The sequence below is a fragment of the Eriocheir sinensis genome, unplaced genomic scaffold (genome assembly GCF_024679095.1).
Source record: "Eriocheir sinensis breed Jianghai 21 unplaced genomic scaffold, ASM2467909v1 Scaffold1640, whole genome shotgun sequence".
In the NCBI taxonomy this organism is placed as follows: Eukaryota; Metazoa; Arthropoda; class Malacostraca; order Decapoda; family Varunidae; genus Eriocheir; species Eriocheir sinensis.
Genome location: NW_026111007.1, coordinates 9,711 through 29,413, shown reverse-complemented (window position 1 = coordinate 29,413; position 19,703 = coordinate 9,711). Strand labels below are relative to the sequence as shown.

Here is a 19,703-nt window from a genome sequence, read left to right as displayed (position 1 = left end):
GAAGGAGTGAAGGGAGGAAAAAGAAGAAGAGGAGGAGGAAGAGGAACTGTCGGGTTTTATTTCTGATTTCGTAATAAAAAAATGAAAAATTTCTACCTGTGTGTGTGTGTGTGTGTGTGTGTGTGTGTGTGTGTGTGTGTGTGTGTGTGTGTGTGTGTGTGTGTGTTTACCTAGTTGTCTTGCAGTACAGTTGAGGCTGAGAAAAATTTGGGGCATACGCTGGAGGTGCGCGTGGCCTCGGTGCTCATCTCCGCCGCATTGGCCCTTGAATTTGTGGTGGGTTAGAAGCCATTGCCGCGGGAAACAGAGCAGGTGTGACGCCCAGGGTATCACAGTTTACCTTCCTCAGGTTTCCTTTGGTTTGAATCAAAGATAAATAAGTGTGAGAAAATGTTTATGTGCTACTTTATTTACGGTGGTCCTCAAGTTCGTATGTCTGATTTTTCATTGTTGTTGAAGATTTATGCTAATTTGATGCATAATTTTCTCAGAAAGACGATAGGGGCCACAGTTTTTTCTTAGTCTCCAATAATGGTATCAGGAAACCGGGTGTCAGTCTGTTTTGGAAGACCTGGGCGCAGTAACATGACCGCCGCGAGGGGCTACCGGCGTCACTTGATATGTGGACGCGCACTCTAGCTTATAACTCTATGGTGCTGAATACAATCAAATAAAGCTCCAAATAATATAGATAATGGTGAGAAAAGATACAACAAGAAACTTGTCCTCTAATTACTTGCTTAGAGGTGGAAAAAGTCTATTAGATATTATTTTGATAACCTAAAATATGGAAGTAAGGAAAGTTTTTCAGTTGACACAAATCAGCTGATGGCCACCATTGCCGCCGCCTGCCCCGAGAGGTGAGCCACACACTGCCCCGCCCCGCCGCAGGGGGCCGGGGCGCGAGGGGGGCGCAGCAGGGGGTGGGGGCCTGGCGGAGGGGCTTGCTGGGGCGGGAGCACAGGCGGGGGGCGGGGGCGGGGCGGCGGAGTCTCGTGGCGGGGCGTGCAGGCTCGTGGCGGGGCGGGGCGGGGCGGCACGAGTCTCGCGGGGACGGGGCGGCAGCGTTGGCGGGGCGCGAGTCTTGCCTGCCAGTGTTGCCTGGCGGGGACGTTCGCCCCCCCCTCCCCCCTGGGTGGGGGGCGCCGACAGGTGTGTTGTGGGTGGGGCGTCACACTCCCTGGACCTTCATGATGGGGCCTTGATGCTTTATTACCAGGACAGTTTTGGATATTCCTCCAGAATCACACCCAGCCCCCAGTGGTGGGTTCATGTCATGGATGGGCCGGCATCTTGTTTCCTGCCTGACCAACTTCCCTCATGTCATATTTGTCCAACCTTTGAAGCCCTTGGTAAGTCACAGGTAAGAATGCGGAGATTGAAAACAATTGCAAAAATAGTCATCAAACACGGGCAGACCCACACCATCGCTGCCACCGGAGCAGCTCAGGGCAACACATTGTGGAAACATGGCTTCAAGGGGGCCAAAGCACTCCCATTATGAGATTCGTGTATTCATGTAATAGTATTCATCTACCTTTCAACAACTACAGAAAGTCAGGGGGTGAAGCCCCTCCATAGGTAAGAGCAGGTTCTGGCTGCTGGAGGACGCTGTGGGCTGCTCCGACACCTGCAGCAGCGTGGGTCCCACTAACATTTCATGGCTATTTTCACACTTGTTTTGATCTCTGCATTTATTCCTGTGGTGTCCCGGGACATTTGAATGTTAGTTGAAGACATATATGGCAACAGAAGGGCGGCCCATCTGAAAGGTTAATACTCAAAAGTCACAATAAGTGGCATCACCTGTTTTGCACAGTAAAAATATGCTTATTAAGGTATCTGATGCCTGCAAAATGGCGTGCGCTGCTGCCTCAGGCCACATTTGCCAAATAAAATATATACGTATTTTCACATTATTGTTCTGTTGTTTATTCAATGTTCTGTTAAAGAAATAGAATATTCCTAATTTTAGTTACGTTGTTTTTGGTTATAAGGATTCTTTACGAAATATGATTATAACTACCGCCTATAAGTTAGGAAACATCCTGAATCCTGGATCGGTTATGGTGATGTTAGGTGCGCCTATTTGAGAAAGATATATATAGAGAAGGAAAGATTCGGAACAACAAGATATACACTGTGAGACAAAAATTGTCTAGCTTGAAGATGACCTCAGCCAAAACCACCATTTTTTCCTAAACAGATCATAACAATCTATTTGCCTTTTGTTATAACTGTTTACACTGCAGATTATTTGTTTCTGAGATGGTAATTGTTTCCTACACTTAATCTTACCACTGTCAAATGCCCAACCATGCCATATTTTGCTCTGAGTTGCCATTTCCTGCCAACCATCGCCATGCTACACACAATGGAATGAGTTACAATTAAATACCAAATGGTTAAGATTCGTATTAGTGCCGTGCCAGTATTTCATTACCTACCTTCTGAAACATCACTAGCTCTTCATGTATCTTTTCTACAAACGTTCAACAATCATCGAAACACTTTCAAAATCCAATTCAAGAACTATTTAATGTTGAAAATAAGGGATAATAGTCACGAAAGCGTAGCCTCCTATAGCGGCAGCTGGTATTGCGAGAAATACCTCCTCGCAGAAATAAGTCGCATATACATGTAGGGTGGTCCAGTGGGGGCTTAGCCCCCCCTGGTTAGATGGGGGGTCGATGGGGGCAAAGCCCCCCTGTTAGCAGGTCGTAAAGTTTGGATGGAGTAGTTTAAATGTGCTCCCCCACCCTAAACCCTCTAAGTAGCTATTTTCATGATCATGCGACGGTACGGCCGCCGCCAGAGGAGGCTACGCTTTCATAAATATTATCCCCTACTTTCAACAATAAATAGTCCTTGAATTGGATTTTGAAAGTGTTTCCGTGGTTGTTGAACGTTTGTTGAAAAAATATATGAAGAGCTAGTGATGTTTCATAAGGTAGGTAATGAAATACTGGCATGGTACTAAAACTAATCTTTACCTACCAAATTAATTAGTTATCAAAATACTTTGCCCCCTCTCAATTCCCCAATGTTCTTGCTATGGGTTTTTTGCCCCCCTCAAACCCCTCTACATTTATTGAACAAAAAAAATATTGCAGAAACAAACAATATGTGACAAACAGTATAAAGATATGTTGAAGAGCACATTGAGAAGTTGTAAAAAAATTGTCAACCCCTTGAGTGAGGCTAGTGAAGGAGTGGAGTAATGCCCTGAGAGTAACCTTTCACTTCTAAAACAGTAGGTAAAGACTGGTTTTGTCAGTGCGCCAATGTCTCATTTTCTACTTAACCCACTGCTATTCTTTAGTCATAAATGTCATCTACTAACCTTCAAACCTCCCAGACAACCATAGGAAAGAGTATAGAGATAAAACAAGTGTGAAGATAGCCATGAAACATGTATGCAAGCCCACACAGCCACGGGCAGCAGAGTGCCCCGTAGCGTCCCGCATTGGTCAAAAACCACGGCTCACCACAGCTAAAATCCAGTATATAAGTGTTCATTTTCTCTCCTACAGAGAAGCTTTTCTGCCATCAACCCCCTCCCCCAAGGTACTAGTCAAAAGACAGATAAAGGTATATTTAACCTCCCACAGAGGGACTCCACCCCCCTGTGCTTCCACATTTCATTGCATTGAGCTACTCTGCCTTCCTGAGCCACGCAGGTTTGCACACACACTTCATCACTATTTTCACCCTTGTTTTGATCTCTACACTACCAGTATCTTATGGTTTTCCAAGAGGCTTTAATGTTAGAAGACATGTGGTACATGACATCACTAGAGTAGCTACTTCATAAGGTGGGAAGAGGGATATATATGGCAACACTAATCTCAACTAACCAGGCAGTCAGCTTACAACCCATCCAGCTGATCATGCTCCCTCTAAGGCTGGCTGGTAAATGGGTACTTAACCCGGGAACACAAACCTGGGGTGCTGTCCACCCCACAAAAAAAAAAAACATTGGCAATTCTCCTGCATTAGCTCACAGCTCTTCAGCGATCCTTGCCGGGTTGGTCCGAAGGTTGCTCTTGGAGGTGGTGCACGTGTGTGTTTGGTGCTCCTTCTGTTGTTGATGTTATTCTTTTTTTCGGTGCAGCACGCCCCACGTTAGTGTTTTTGTACTATGTGCCATGTGTGTTATGGGGTGCATGACACCCCACTTTATGATATGCTGGGGTGCATACCACCCCAGGTATGTGTTTTTGGTACCTGTTTCTTTAAAGAATTTTTTTTTATTTAATTTGAATTTTTATCTCGAATTTTTGGGAAAACTTGAAATTTCAGTATTTTTCCATTATTTTTTTTTAGACCAGAAGAATTTAGTGAGTCAAGTAACTTTAACAACCAAAATGAAGAGGAAGGAGGCTAATTTCTGTGGAATTTTTCAAAAATACAATTGTTTGAAAGGAAACGTGTTTTTTCTCGATCCGAAAATGGGGTTAGCTACACCCCAGGTTTGTGTATGTGTGACAAAAACTGAAGGTTTGCGTTCCCGGGTTAAGGAAACCTGGGAAAGGTTAACCGTGGTAACCCAGATGTCACACCCACCCTGTGTTCCAGGTTGATGGGTTCTTACCCACCACAGACTCAGGGCATATTTTGATGGAGGTGAGCACTGAGGCCATATGCAGCTAAGGGTATTCCCCAAATTTTAATTTCACTTTACTATTGACCAGAAATCAGACTAAATCCATAATGTACCAATAAACTTAACTTATGTGACAAACATTACACTTACTAAGCCAAGACACATTCTGGAGTGGTTGGTGGTGAGTGTGTGGTGGGGCAGCCAGCCAGCCTCCAGGCCCTGATGTGTGCAGTGGTGCAGGTACTCATCCCAACCCTGTCTCCCTCAGGTGTGTCGTGTGCTTCCACAAGCCAGGTGTTCACCCCTCCCCTGATGGCCGCCACCTGAGTCACCTTGAGTCCGGCAGTGCCCCGACGCCCCGGCCAGGCCATCCATGAACCTGGAGGGGGGACAGTGTGGGTGCTGGGGGGCTGCTGGCCTTGGGCCCCAGCAGCCTCACAGCCCCCCACCTCTCCCTGGGGCGGGGCGAGGCCACAGTGGTGACCCTGCAGGAAGGTGCACCAGGGGAGCCACTACTGCTGTGCCCCGTGGAGGAGGACGGGGCTGGGTCCGCTGCCCCTCTGCCTCCTGATGCTGCCATCACCTACGCCACGCTGGACGCTGGCGGCAACTTTGTGCTGCAGGCCGGGGAGGCAGGGCTGACAGCTGGGGTGAAGGGTGCCCCGCGAGAGGGCCAGCTGGTGGTGGTGGGGGAGGCGGGGGGAGGGGAGCCCATCACCTACATCTACATTCAGGGGGAGGGTGAAGGGGAGGAGGAGGGGGACAAGGAGGGGCCAGAGGGCCACACCATCACCCTGAATGCAGCGGATGGCTCGGCCCTCCACACCCTGCCTGCCCCTTACACCTCCCACACCTATGGGGACCTGGTACTGGTGGGGCCCCCGCCCACCCCAGAGCACTCTGCACTGGAGCCTGGCCCCGGGGACAGGTCGGAGGAAGAAGTGGGCCAGGCCGAGAAACAGGTGTTGCTGCTGTCAGTGGGGCCCCTCAAGGTGGAGGACAACACCACCCCTGCAGCAGACCCAAGCACTGACCCGGGCCAGGACAAGGGACTGGGCGGGGTGGAGAGGCCGGCCGACGCCCCACAGAAGGTGATGCGTGTCCGGCGGGTCACCCAGCAGCCGCAGGAGAGCAGGGAGGGAGGGGAGGAAGGAGAGATAGACAAGGAGGAAGAGGAAGAAGATGAGGAAGATGGCAGCTGCAGTACCTTCGAGGAGCGACTGGCCACCCGCGACTCTTTGATGCCGCCCCGGCGAGAGCGTCGCACTGCCCCATCTGGCAGCCTATCATGCCCCGCCTGTGAGGCGCGCTTCAGGTCCAGCCGCCAGTACCACAGCCACCTGCAGACCCACCGCGGCCCTGATGCCTGGCACTGCCCCGTGTGCCGCCATCCCTGCCAGTCTGCCGCGGCACTGCGCACCCACCGTTTAGGAGCCCACGGGGCGGCCCGGCCCTTCTCTTGCCCCAGCTGCCCCCTGACCTTCCGCAAGAGCCTCGTGCTGGAGGATCACATCCGCTCCGTCCACAACAAGGAGCGGCCCCTCGCCTGTTCTCTCTGCCCCAAGGCCTTCTACCGCCCTTATGACCTCAAGATGCACCTCAACCTCCACCTGGGCATCAAGACCAAGGTGTGTGATGTCTGCGGCAGGCAGTTCAGCCACTCCTCCAACCTCATCCGCCACCAGTGCCTCCACACCGGTGCCAAGCCCTACGTCTGCAGCATCTGTGGCAAGCGCTTCAAACAGGCATGTCCCACACCCCATCAGTTGCCCAGCCCCCCCTTACAAGGCCTCCAGTCAGAGGAGAGAACATTTGTTGGCTTCATGTTGAGCAGGAGTGCATTCGTCGTGGCTTGTATTCATGAAGCCTCTTTGCTGGTTTCAGTGGTTCTTAGTGACTCACAAGGCAGTTACTCTTAGTGACACAAGACCCTGTGAGCCATTATGAACTGTTAAAAGTAGCAGAGGGTAATGTAATGTCAGAACCTGCATTCATAAACCTCTTTTGCTACTTCTTTCAACTCCTAGCACTTCTTAAGTCTTAGTCACCAAGATGTAAAGCTTTGTGAGCTGCTGTGAGTCTATAAAGTAGCTGAGGCTTCATAGATACAGGCCCTGCAGTCCTACAAGCAAGTTTTTTTTACTATAGTTAAACAAAATGTTCGAGTCCGTTTGGGCGGAGGCTCCCGCGGGTCCTTTCCTCCCCTCTGCTCTGCCACACAGTCCCAACACCTATCTCTTCCTCTCATACGTAAGGTAAAGGTAACATATGATAGGAAAAAATAGGTGTTGGGACTGTGTGGCAGAGCAGAGGGGAGAAATGGACCCGCTGGAGCCTCCGCCCAAACAGACTCGACAATTTGGTTGGACTTTAGATCGATGCCACTGTTCAATGTTGATTTCTTGTTACATTTTTTAAAACTTTGTAAGCCATATTCACAGGGTTTTCAAGTGTCCAAAGATGAACCATAATTGATCTGTTCAAAACTGTCTTTGCTTCAGTATAGCTGCATGTAGTTTATTCTTAAAATCTTACTATATTTTCTAATCATTTGTTTAGGATCTTCATTTTTCAGGATACAGCAAAACATATCCTAATAAACACATTTCTTTATTACTGACACATTTCAGCAGTTTGTACATTATTTACACACCAATTCAGTATATTTATACAAAATAATACAATATATACAAAGTTTTCCTCGGGGTTGTGTGTACACTTGATAGGCACAAACATTTTATTGCTCACAGGAACAGCAGCACTCTGTAGTACACTAAGGCCTAAAAGCAATAGTCATCTAGTAAGTCCAAAACAACTGTCCTTCCCCAATGACCCCTGACCCTCCCTCTCCCACAGGTGACACTGCTGCACAAGCACCGCGTCACACACCAGGAAGGGTCCTGCCCACTGTGCCCTGCCTCTGTGTCCACTGCCGCTGCCCTCCGCCGCCACTACCGCCTCGACCACAAGAGGAGCCTGACCCTTAGGGAGGCAGGGCGTGTCCTGCGGGGCCAGCGCGGGGCGGCCCCTCGCAGCTTCTACTGTCGAGTGTGTGGGGCACAGTTCAGCGTGAAGGCAGAACTGGTAGCCCATGAGGAATGGCAGCACCCCAGGGACAGCCAGCATCACTGTGCCTCCTGCCGCCGCGTGGTGCCCATGGCCGAGGTCAAGACCCACGCCTGCCTCACCCCGGAGGAGCACCGGAACTCTAGCATCATGCTGCACCTCCGCACCAAAGATGCTGCCTCCACCACAAACACCACCACCACTGCTGCTGTCACCACCACCATTACAACCACAGCCTCCACCACCACACAGGATGCTCCCACCACCTCCATAACCCTGCCAGGGCCCCAGCCACCTCAGAGGGAGTGCAAGGGAGAAACAGAAGAGGAGGAGGAGGAGGATGAGGAAGAAGAGGAGGAGTACCTGGTTATGTACATAACGCCTGAGGGGGAGAGTGTGTCCTACGTCATGAAGAAGGGCTGCCGGGCGGGCCTGGACCAAGTGTTACAGATCAATGCCCCCGAACACCTAGCGGGGGAGGAGCCTGCCCCACCTCTGCCCCGCCCTGAGGACACCATCATGATCAACGTGCCACCCCAGGACCCCGACCACGCCCTTCTGCTGGGCCAAGGGGAGACACCACACACTCCCTCCCCACCCACCCCTCCCAGCCACCCTGCCCTGCCCCTACAAAGCATCAAACTGGAGCCTCATAGGGAAGATGAAGAACCCCTTGAGATCCTCCCTCTCCCAGCCCCACCCATGCTGTCCCAAGGCACCCTCACTGAGCCAAAGACAGAGGAAGCGACGAGCAAATCCAATGATGGGGTGGTGATAAAAGCAGAGAAGGAAGATGAAGAAGAGGAAGAGGATGAGAAAGGGGTCAGCAAAAAGTCAGCATTGGAGGCCAGGCTGAGTTGTAACAATAACACCACCACCAGGGGAGGGAAAGGCCTGCTGGAGTGTTGTGACTGTGGGAAGAAGTTTACAAAGCAGTGGAACTTCCAGCAGCACCTTGCCACCCACGACGCCTCGCTGCACAGGTACAGGTGTGAGCAGTGTGGCCTCACCTTTGCCTACCGCTCCACCCTCAACAAACACCGCGACCACCACAACCCAACACCCCAGATTCACCAGTGCCAGAAGTGCCCCAAGGTTGGTGTGCTTACCTATTTGTATTTTCATAGCATTGAGTCATGTTCATTGAAGACTTTTAAGTTGTTTTATAAACAAAAATATTTTTTTCTTCTCTCTGACACACACACACACACACACACACATACACATACACATACTGCTCCGTAGCTCAGTTAGTTAAAGCTCTGCGCTGCCAGGATTCACACACTGACAGGCAGAGGTCCAAGCCCCACTCAGGCCAGGATTTTTCCACCGACAAGGAGTGGTTACTGTCCCCACTTGAGCAAAGGGGACGGGGTGTGTGGTGTGGGAAGGTCCCGGCAGTACCCAGAGATTGACTAATGAGCCTTGCTAGTCCAGCTTGTGATCAGGCCCTGGGTGGGTGAATTACACACACACACACACACACACACACACAGTGTTAGCAACTTTATCTCTTCTTCCTCCTAACATTCTCTCTCTCTCTCTCTCTCCCCTAACCTGCCTCTCCATCACTATTGCCTCCTAACTTCTCCCTTGCGTGCCCCCAGACATACAAATGCCTGGCATCGTTGCGGCAGCACCACAAACGTGACCACGAGCGGTGGCGGCCGTATGCATGTGAGCTGTGTAACAAGGAGTTCTTCAGCAAAAGTGACTACAAATACCACATGAGGTGAGCTTGGTATTACACTGTTACACACACACACACACACACACACACACACACACACACACACCAAAGCATGTCATCCCATTGATTGATTACACCCCTATCAGTACAGTAAAACTTATCTCACTGCAGATATTTGCCCTACTGCTGTATGAGAATGGTAGGTAGGGAAAATGTTGAAATTAACGCACAAATTTCTCTTATCCAGGCTTCACAAGAGGGAACACCCCTACATGTGTTTCACCTGCGGCCAGAAGTTTTCACACGTCTCGCACCTGCATCGCCACGAGAGGGTCCACACCGGCGAGCGTCCCCACAAGTGTCCTGTGAGTGGCTGGGGAGAGGGAGAGGGTTGTGGTATAGGTTGTGGCAAAGATGCTTGTACGATGTTGTCAAGTAGAGTGACAACTCACTGAGCTGGGAGAGAGAGAAAAGGGGGGAGGGCAACAGCTATAATCCATTCACTTGAGCTGGATTCCTGGCTCCTAGCTGAGTAAGTAAGGACACTGCTGATTGGCTGTTGGTTGGGGGTGGAGCATCAGAGATCTTCATCACTCCACACTCGCTCCAGAAAATATTCATATTTCTCTGAGCTCATCTGTTACAAGTGTCCAGAGGATAAGGGCATTTTATTCTGGTTTGCACTGGGAAAAGCAGCCTAAACATCCCAGGAAAAACACATAACAAGTTGGAAGGAAAAAGCAACTCTGTATTCAGTGCACTGAGGGTAGCTTTTTCCCTTGCAACCTGTATTTTTGTTCTTCAAGGGGTGTGTGGCCTGCTCTTCACACTGCAAATTGTAAAAAATGACCTTGTCCTTTATGTCCTTTTTCTTCTGGATGCCTCATGAAAACACAAATTTTGTTGACACCAATGGAATATGAAGTAATTGTACAACTGTAACATTTCAAAACTTAATGAATAGAAGATAATGTAAGTATGGTGAGTAGAAATTAGAGAATAACATTAGTTGTTTATATATTTAGGTGTGGAAGTCCTGAATACAATGGTACTTAAAGATTTTAGATAGTGCAATACAAGAGTAGACTGGAAAGGATTTGTAATAAGTTGTATAAATATCAAATGTTATTCTCTGACTTCTACTCATCATAATTACTTTGTTATTTCACACTATCAAGTTCTGAAAACCATGTTAGAGTTGTACAATCACTGCTCAATCCAATGCTGTCAACAAAATTTGACTATTTTGTGTAACAGACGAGTTGATTAAACAAATATTTTCTGAAACCACTCGATTGTGTTGGGTGAGGGATGTCAGACACCCCACCTGCCAACAGCCAATCAACAATGTCCCAGGCAGATGCACCTAAAGTGACCTGATCAATTGGAAAGTTTATAAAATTAGCAATATAGAATAATACTAGTAACCTGTCTTTTGTTTTCCCAAGATATGCCCGAAGACCTTCATACAGCACGGAACTCTGCGCATACACCTCAAAAAGCACGAGAAGCAGGACAACACCACCACGCAACACCAGGAAGAGGACCATGAACACGAACACCAACTTCAACCCACCAATACTACCACTACAATGTCAACCCACGACACCTTCACGGACACTCCAAACCTCGCCCTCAAGCTTGCCATGGGTGAGGACACTGCCGGGACACTAAATGAAGCTACCTTACTATCCAAGGACTCTGGGGATGACCTGCTGGGGATACATGGGGAGAGGATAACTCTGTCCCAGGATGCAGGGGATGTGGGGCCAACTCTGGGGCAGGACACACTCCCTGATACCATGATACTGTCCGAGGGGGGGCAGGGGGCCACAACGTTCCCTGGGGGCCATGCGGCGGTAGTGGCGGGGGTGGACGGGGAGTGCATTGCTATATTCGTTCAGGAAGACCTAAACTAGATGGTGGAGGTCCTCACAGAGCCTAGAATAGGATTTTTCAGCCAATCTTCATCACAGGTGCCATGTTGTCACCAAAAGGGCCTCATGAAATTCCAATTGATGCTGATATGATTGTTTTTTTGTGTTCTAGGCTGACGATGCCTAGAACACTAAAAGCGCTATTATATCACCATCAGTTTGAATTTTGCACAGCTCTTTTGGTAACAACATGGTGCCTGTGATCCTGAACTCTCTTATTCTATGGCTCTCAGTCCTTATGTTTGCCTATTGTACACACACCTCTCCAATTAGTACTCATCAGGAAGATCAAAGAATGTGGATGATATTGGTTTGTGATATGAACTCGTCTAAAAGTTTATAATTGCTTCTACATTTGTTAATCCAAAGGAGTTATTTTTTCCTGGTATGATTGCTGATTGGAGTGGTGTATGCGAACAGGCAAACACCCTAGTGGCCGTCTAATTGCCTGCCTGCCTGCCTGCCTGGTTCCTGTTATTACTGTTGTTGTTGCTCTTTGTACATTCCACTCACTTGCTTTTATGTACATATGTATAATATTTCTGAATTATATTTTTATTAAACTTTTTGAAAATAGTCTTGAGTTCTATTGTCTCTCCTGATTCGACTGATTGACAAACCTTCTCTAGCTGATTAAAGATGAAAATGTACATCTAAAATTTACAACCAGAGGAATTGGAAGAGAAATTGGCCCCTGAGCTGCCATAAAACTATAAAATAAATATAAACACACAAAAAGAAAGAAGAAGCCAAGCCAATAAATAAAATAACCATACCCGAAGACTACAATAAGCGCAGACGTGGACAACACGCGTGCTGCTCCATCCACTTGGCGGCGGCGAGGAGGGCTGCGTCGTGGCCCCAGGGAGCCATGAGCTGCAGGGCGAGTGGCAGCCCCTCGCTGCTCAGGCCCACCGGCACACTGACGGCCCCCACGCCTGCCATGTTGGCCGCCTGCGTACAGATGTCTTGGGCGGCGGTCTGTGAGCGGTTATCAAGGGAACTGAAGTCGGAGTACCTGTAAGGAAGGAAAGGGGTGAGAAAGATAGAGACAGATGCAGGTTAAAATATGGAGTGCACAACAAGGAATGGTTACAGAACAAGTGAGAAGATACAAAGGTAGGGAAGTGAGCAAGAGGGGGAAAGAGGGAAACAGAGAACACATCTAGGGAAGGGGAGGAAAAATGGCAGATGTGGATTGAACAAGAAAAGAGCATGGAGACGGTTGCTTAACCCGTGGGCTTCGGCTACGGGAAAGCTGAGAAGTGGCCAAGAAACGGCAACATTACACTGCATTTTGAGACAAAGAAAAGAGCATGGAACGTATATCAGAGTACTCCTCTCATAACCGTAAAGCCATTTAAAATATTTACTTATTCTCAAACTCCATTCTTTTTGGGTGATGTTTGTTACAAAATAAACAGTCTCGTGACATGTGGCATCTAGCTGAGTCGCTTGTTGTCTACTTTAGAGAATTTGACAAGTGATTACTGTATGGATAGCTAATTCAGTCTGCCATGACCTTACAGCACCACCTATGACAAATAACCCCACCTCAAGATCACTCACCCACCACAATGACCCAGGGCATGCATGGTGAGTTGCTCTATTCTGCCACCGCCTACAATTAGCTCGAATTAGGCGTTTTGAGCCGAGCCCCATACGGGGTCCGCCACCTCAGCGGATCGACTCGCGGGAGCCCAAAAATGGGTCTGCCGACGCGGCCGGGTTAAGCTGTGGAGTACAAGCCAAAGCTCAGACTGTTAAGTTCAAATATGTTTCACTTTAGTTCTTAACTCAGTCGACATGAAATGATCATAGTAGTGTGTGGGAGAACCTCTCAATCAGCTGTACCCAAAACCTCACTCTGTGTACCTCTAGGCAATATCCTGCTATGCCCACAACCTTAGTATGTATTTAGACATATGCATGCATGTGTGCGTGTGTATCTCTGGGTAGCTGATATATTTATCCAGTCTGGAGGGGCAGGGGATAGCACCTACCTGAGGGCTGGGGTGAGGGTGGTGGGGGTGAGCAGCAGCGACACACCGCTCTGCCACACCTCCTGGAAGTCCCGCCAGATGAGCCGCCGCACCTGTGTAAGTAAGCACCCGAGAGTGAGGCGTCTACAAGGAAATGATAACTGTAATCAAGATAAAAAATAAACTTGTTACCTTCTTGAAAAGCACAGCTGAGCCTAATTATATCTATAAAACATTTCAGGTGGAGAGCACAATTACTTGGGACTTTTTATTACATACTTTTTAGCTCCTCACTCCTTAACTCCCTCATCTGATGTAATAAACTATACCAACCAAACCAGATTTTGATAACTAATGCCATCCCATCCTCCTCTTCCTCCCCCAACACTCTCCTCAGCTTCCCAAACCAACCCAATCTTACCGTTGTCACCCTCGCTATCACACCTATCCACATACCTTCAGTGCCTACTTCCTAACTGTCACTGCCATCCCTTCATCTTCCTCTCTTCCCACACTCTTCTCACCCTCCCAAATCAACCCAACCTCACCCGTCACCCTCGCCATCACACCCATCCACATACCCTCAACGCCTGCTCATAGTACTTCCTCCTGTTCTCCCTCAGTAAGAAGTAGTTGCCGGCCAGCACACGGCCCCGCACCACCTGGTTGAGCCCGGCCTGGCGCGTGACGGCATACAGGGCCTCCATGGAGTGGCTGGCCGACCCCCGCAGGCCATAACCCACGCCGGTGTAGCGGGTGAAGTTTGACGCCACCTCGCACGGGTTGAGGATGGAGTAGCAGATGATGGAGTGCTCGGTGTGGGGCATGGACACCTCTCGGACCTGTGGAGGGAGTGAGAGTGAGAGGAAGAAGGAGAGGATGGAGTCTTTGGTGTGGATATACCTGTGGATTGAGTGGGAGAGAGAGGGAGAAGGGGAGGATGGATATGACACACCACCATCTCCACTACAACCACAACCACCACTACAACCACCCACCTCAGCACCAGCATTCTCCATCATGTCTGCCAGCTTAGTCCATGCCTCCACCACCTCCACACTCGTGCCAGGTTGGTGGTACTCCTTCGGCACGCCCACCACGACCCCCGCCAGCTGGGGCTCCTCAGGCAACCTTAGGGATGTGAGGTCACTATCTACACTGGTGGCATCCTGTAGGGAGAAAAAAAGGAGAGATGAGTTATAGATAAGGAGGAACAATGAGGGATGGAGTGGATGGGGAATAGGTTAAGTGGGTGTGTGAGTGGATGGGTTTGAGAGAGAAGGTGGAGGGATGAGTTATAGGTGAGAAGGCATGATGGAGTGGACAGGGAAGGGAATGTGGGTGGGAGAGTGGATGGGTTTGAGGGAGGAGTGTGAGTCAGAATGAGTGAGGAAGCATGATGGAGTGGTTGAGAAAGGGTATGTGGGTGGGTAAGTGGATGAGTTTGTAGTAATTGGGTGGGTAAGTAGATGAGTTTGTAGTAATTGGGTGGGTAAGTAGATGAGTTTGTAGTAATTGGGTGGGTAAGTAGATGAGTTTGTAGTAATTGGGTGGGTAAGTAGATGAGTTTGTAGTAATTGGGTGGGTAAGTAGATGAGTTTGTAGTAATTGGGTGGGTAAGTGGATGAGTTTGTAGTAACTGGGTGGATTTGTGGGTGGATGGGTGAGTAAAGCAGTGAATTAATGAGGGAATAGAAGACTGAATTAAGAAAAGTAGAAATGACTGAATTGATAAATGAATACAATGCTTCACGTCTTAGAATAATAACAATAATAATAATAATAATAATAATAATAATAATAATAATAATAATAATAATAATAATAGTAATAAAACTAATATTAATAAAGAGGAAAAAAACATCCACCCACCCTCTTGTCCCGGCCGGCCAGCACCCCCAGCAGCGCCGCCACATCATCCACGCGGCGCCCCAACAGGCCCGGCACATCCATGGAGTTGACCAGACTGACCAGCCCCCAGCGCGGCACCACCCCGTACGACGGCTTGAGGCCCACCACACCGCAGTACGAGGATGGGTTACGCACCGAGCCACCTGTGTCTGACCCCAAGGCCCTGTGGTGGAGTGGGGTAAAGGTGGTGGTGTGAGTCTTCAAGTTCATATTACAAAAGATAAGAAAAAACAAGTTAGATATATTTTGTGACATTTTGCCCATTATATAAGTTATGGTGCGTCTCAAATATCATTCATTAAAACTTATTCAATTCAACTATAAAAAACAATTAAGAATAGTCATGAACATAGCCTCATAAAGGACATAGGCAGAAAATCCTTTACAAACAGAATGATGGATAAGTGAAGTAGAGTGGAAGAGTGTATCAAGACACCTCTCCACCCGAAATTGACCTCTCTTTTGGCTACTCTTTACTTTTATCTTTTATGGGAGCGGCGAGTAGCGGGCTTTTTTTTTTTTTTTTTGTAGTTACTCTTTTTGTTGCCCTTGAGCCGTGACCTTTGATGTAAAAAAAAAATAATAATAATAATAATGACGTCCTTACACGAATAGTATGATGGAGCAGTGAATGAAGCAACGTCCTTACACAAATAGTACATGGAATAAGTAAAGTAAGTAATGGCCCTTCACCAATAGTATACTACAAGAGTGAACTAAAAATTGTCCTAAAACAAATAAGTATGATGGATGAATAGAGGACTGATATGAAGCCTGTATCAGATCAGTATTGCTATATGGTTCTGAGACATGGGCTTTGACGAAGAGGCTAGAAGATCTATTGGTTGGCTGTGATCGGAGAATGGTGAGATATACGGATGGGATGACATGGAGAGACGGGGTCAACGTTGCCTGATTGTCATACTCGGCCTATTATGTTTGCCGATATCTGACCCAAAAACTGCCTCCTCGACCCAATACTTGCCTTCGTATATAGTTATCCACAAAATGGTTAATTATTGGTGTTTTTTGGCAATAGCTATGGCTCAGAAACCGGTAAATACGAGGCTCTGAGTACAATAATCTGGCAATGTTGAATGGGGTGTCCAGTGAGGAGGTGGCAAGATGTGGATTGAAGGAGCTGTGTACAGTGCTGAGAGTAAGGAGATTTAGGTGCTTTGGGCATGTGAGAAAGAGGGGGGATGGTGATTGGTGAGGCATTAGGGAAGGCTGTTTGGGTGGAAGTACCAGGTCGTTGCCTATCAGACCAGCCAAAGAAGACATGGAGGCAGTGTGCTGAAGAGGATTTGGCAGCACTGAGCATTAGAGAGGTTAAGGAAATGGCCAGAAATAGTTGGAAGCATATCATTGACCATCTAACCTCATGAGACTATGGGAAAACCTAATGTTAAACAGATGATGATGATGATGAAAGATGAAACTATGTCCTTACAAAAATAGACCAATGGAAGAGTGAACTAAACCATGTCCTTACAGAAATGATGCTCCCGTTGCCACTGAGAGCGCACTCCCCCCAGAGCTGCCGCCTGCCACCACCCAGTCACCTTCCTCCAGCGCTGAGACGGGGTACCTGCGGGAGAAGGGGGATGATGGGCTGACTGGGTGACTGAATGACAGGGTAACCACAGAGGAAGAGGAAGGTGAGGTAATTGACTGACTGAATGAATAAATGAGAGTAAAAAGCTGACAGACTGGCTGGATAATCATAGGGTAAGGTGAAGGTAGGGGATGACTGGTGACTGACTGAATGAATGACTAGCTGGGTGAATGAATGATTGAGTAAAAAGCTGACAGACTAGTTGGATAGCTACAGGAGAAGAAGGTCTGGGAGATGAATGGCTGAGTGAATGAATCCCTTGCTCACTAATTTATTTCCTCTCACTGAATGAATGAATGTATGAAATGCTGACTGGTGGGATGACTGAATAACTCACTCACTACCTAATATCTGATTGACTGACTGACTAGATGACTGAATAACTAACTGACTCACTCGCTAAATGAATGAATAACTGATGGAAGCAATGCCAAATGTAAAGAAAGGCTCAGCAAATGTAGATATGGAAAACTGACCTAACGAGAATAGCTTAGGTCCTGTAAAACACACAAAAAAGAATATAAAGGATGTCAAAAGCTTGATTCAATCCTGCAAAAACACAAACAGGTAAGAACACACACACACACATTCACACACACACACACGCACCTCTTCTCTGCACCTTCCAGCTCGTACTCAATCCCCGAGCGGTAGACATTCTTGGAAGTGCCAAATGCCGAGTCAATCGTCCCAGACCCCATACCAAACTCATCCAGGTTCGTCTTCCCCACCAGCACAGCCCCGGCAGCCTCCAGCCTCTCCACCACGGTAGCGGAGTAAGGTGGAGTGTAACCCTGAAGCATCTTGGAGCCGCAGGTGGTGGGAATGCCTTTGGTGCAGAAATTGTCTTTTACAGCTACTGGTATGCCGTCCAGCGCCCCAAGCGGCCTGCCCTCCTTATACCTTGGTGAGGGAGAGGCGTGGGTGAGATGTGGGATGGGTGAGGGGCTTATATATGGCTTAATAGGGAGGGGAGTGCTGTTGGGGTACAAGGAAATGTGAATGAAGAGGAAATGGAGAAAAAAAAGTGTGTGGCAGTCTTCCCTGTGTCTTCGGTGAGGGGTAAGCATAGTACAGCATAGCAGAACAGTACTATGCTAATACTCTCTAGCTATGCATGGTGTTATTCTCTAGATTTTCCATGTCTTTATCTAATGCCCAGTCTTACCTCTGATGTGCCTGTGCCGCGGCCTGCCTGGCTCTGTCCTGGGTGGGGGTGATGAAGGGCCGCAGCGGCTCCACTGCTGCCTGCCGCTGCAGTGCCGCCTCACATACCTCTATGGCAGTCACTGCCCCCTGCTTCAGCTTGGCACCCACCTCCCTGACACTGCCCCCCAGCACACCCATACTGGGGAGGAAAAACAGATAATAAGCCAAATGTTAAATATATATATATTGACCAACACCATGTTTATGTGTAGGTACTGCCTCTGCAGCAGCCAAACTGACCCAAGCTGAACCACCACAGCCAGTGGAGCTAAATTCCCAATCCAGAGGGGCAGGGACAGTAGCTTGTTGGTTGTTAATTCATTATTCAATAATTAATTAGGTCTAACTAATGCTAAATACAGCTTGAAAACGACCAGTGCTCATACTCATTGAAATTAAATCCAGTACACTGTTGGCAAGACAACAAGTAATGATTGTGTGCATTTTTTTTACTATAAGTATGATCGAGTATCTTTGAGTATGAGTATTTAAAAGTATGAATATGAGTATCCATGAGTATAAATATGAGTATCTACAACAATAACTATAAAAGCGATGTCTATATTTTCATGTCCATGCAAAAGTGTCTCGTTTCCAGTTTGTCCCCCTTTCTCTTGGCTCCAGTAGTGACACAGGGCGACCCACACACCTCCCGGGCTGCAACAATATAGTTAATAGTGTTAGTAAGGTGACAGGAATACACAAGCGCCGAGACTCACCTCATGGCCGTTGTAATTCAGCCAAACAAAAATAGAGTGACAGGAGCTGCGTCAAGCCCAGCTCCAGCAGCCGCCACGCCGGTGTTGCGGGAATCATCTCGCAGCCGCAAAATAGCTCGCACAGAGGGCTAACTTGCTTATTACTTTGATTTATATTTCACCGCCATCGTTTACTTCAGTTTTGCTCCAATGTACGGCAAAGACATCTTAGTAACACTTTTTATTGAAGAGAAGGCTTTATAGCACACGAACAGGGTAGATTTTAGATGTTCACTCACTTCCTGCTTGTTTGGTCTGTTGGTCTGGTGTGTTGTTTTCTTACGGGCAATACCAACCATCGCAAAAATCACAGGTAGACTAACTAGGACAAAATAAGGCAAATTAAAATGTTTCCCTGCTGTGTATGCCGCAATACGCATGCGTAGTGGACAGCAGAGCGACCTATTTCTGCGAGGAGGTATTTCTTGCAGCACCAGGCCGATCAGCTGGGCCAGGGTTACCTTCGGGGACGTTAGATTGTCGTACTCAGGACTTTGCATTCATCAGTTTCAGGTCAAAAACTGCCGAAATAACAAAAAATAAAACAGTGAATCAAAACTATTTATAAAACCATTAATAACTGATATTTGTATACAAGTTTTAGGTCAGAAACCGGAAAATACAATGTGCTAGGTACGATAATCTGTAAAGCACACGAAAGGATCAGAGGCGGCGGCAACGTGTCCCAATCCTAGGACGGCGGTGCCAACAATGATACCTTCATGTAATTTACCTTATTTCATCATAAAAGAGTATATAATAGACATCACTTTTAATTGAATATTATTTTAGAAGTTGTTCTAAGACAACTATCTGGCCATATTTTATCTTTTTACAAATACCGAAGTCTAAGTCAAAAGTTACTGGCTTGTTGAGACGCAATGTTTTGGTCTGTAAAATCTTACCTCTTCTTCACACTATATCAC

At 47.7% G+C, this 19,703-nt stretch overlaps 3 protein-coding genes across 3 annotated transcripts; 2 read left to right on the top strand and 1 right to left on the bottom strand.

Moving 5' to 3' along the window:
- Positions 1-585: 585 nt before the first annotated feature.
- Positions 586-5,000, top strand: LOC126990432 (heterogeneous nuclear ribonucleoprotein A1, A2/B1 homolog). Its single transcript, XM_050849039.1, has 3 exons — positions 586-610; positions 861-1,263; positions 4,875-5,000. The coding sequence occupies exons 1-3, from the start codon at positions 586-588 to the stop codon at positions 4,981-4,983; spliced, it is 537 nt and encodes a 178-aa protein (XP_050704996.1). The 3' UTR covers positions 4,984-5,000.
- LOC126990430 (zinc finger protein 184-like) lies at positions 4,993-11,876 on the top strand (the record flags this gene model as incomplete). The annotated part of the gene is made up of 5 exons (XM_050849038.1): positions 4,993-6,351; positions 7,463-8,767; positions 9,280-9,404; positions 9,610-9,727; positions 10,811-11,876. Coding segments are annotated over 5 exons (3,378 nt in total), but the record flags the coding sequence as incomplete, so codon positions are not given.
- LOC126990434 (glutamyl-tRNA(Gln) amidotransferase subunit A, mitochondrial-like) lies at positions 9,588-18,876 on the bottom strand. The gene is made up of 10 exons (XM_050849040.1): positions 18,739-18,876; positions 17,979-18,158; positions 17,420-17,713; positions 16,688-16,783; positions 15,154-15,355; positions 14,280-14,450; positions 13,863-14,123; positions 13,303-13,394; positions 12,076-12,317; positions 9,588-9,735 (listed from the first exon to the last, which is right to left on the bottom strand). Exons 1-9 carry the CDS (start codon positions 18,741-18,743, stop codon positions 12,083-12,085), a joined length of 1,536 nt encoding a protein of 511 aa, XP_050704997.1. The 5' UTR covers positions 18,744-18,876; the 3' UTR covers positions 9,588-9,735; positions 12,076-12,082.
- Positions 18,877-19,703: the final 827 nt, after the last annotated feature.

Excerpts from the sequence above, each read along its gene's own strand:
- LOC126990432 (XM_050849039.1), top strand. The coding sequence starts at position 586 with ATGACCGCCGCGAGGGGCTACCGGC. Across the intron at positions 611-860 it reads CGCCGCGAGGGGCTACCGGC|GTGAGCCACACACTGCCCCG; the intron begins GTCACTTGATAT and ends CTGCCCCGAGAG. Across the intron at positions 1,264-4,874 it reads ATCACACCCAGCCCCCAGTG|GTGTGTCGTGTGCTTCCACA; the intron begins GTGGGTTCATGT and ends TGTCTCCCTCAG.
- LOC126990434 (XM_050849040.1), bottom strand. Across the intron at positions 17,714-17,978 it reads GCGGCACAGGCACATCAGAG|GTATAAGGAGGGCAGGCCGC; the intron begins GTAAGACTGGGC and ends TCCCTCACCAAG. Across the intron at positions 16,784-17,419 it reads CTGGAAGGTGCAGAGAAGAG|GTACCCCGTCTCAGCGCTGG; the intron begins GTGCGTGTGTGT and ends CTTCTCCCGCAG.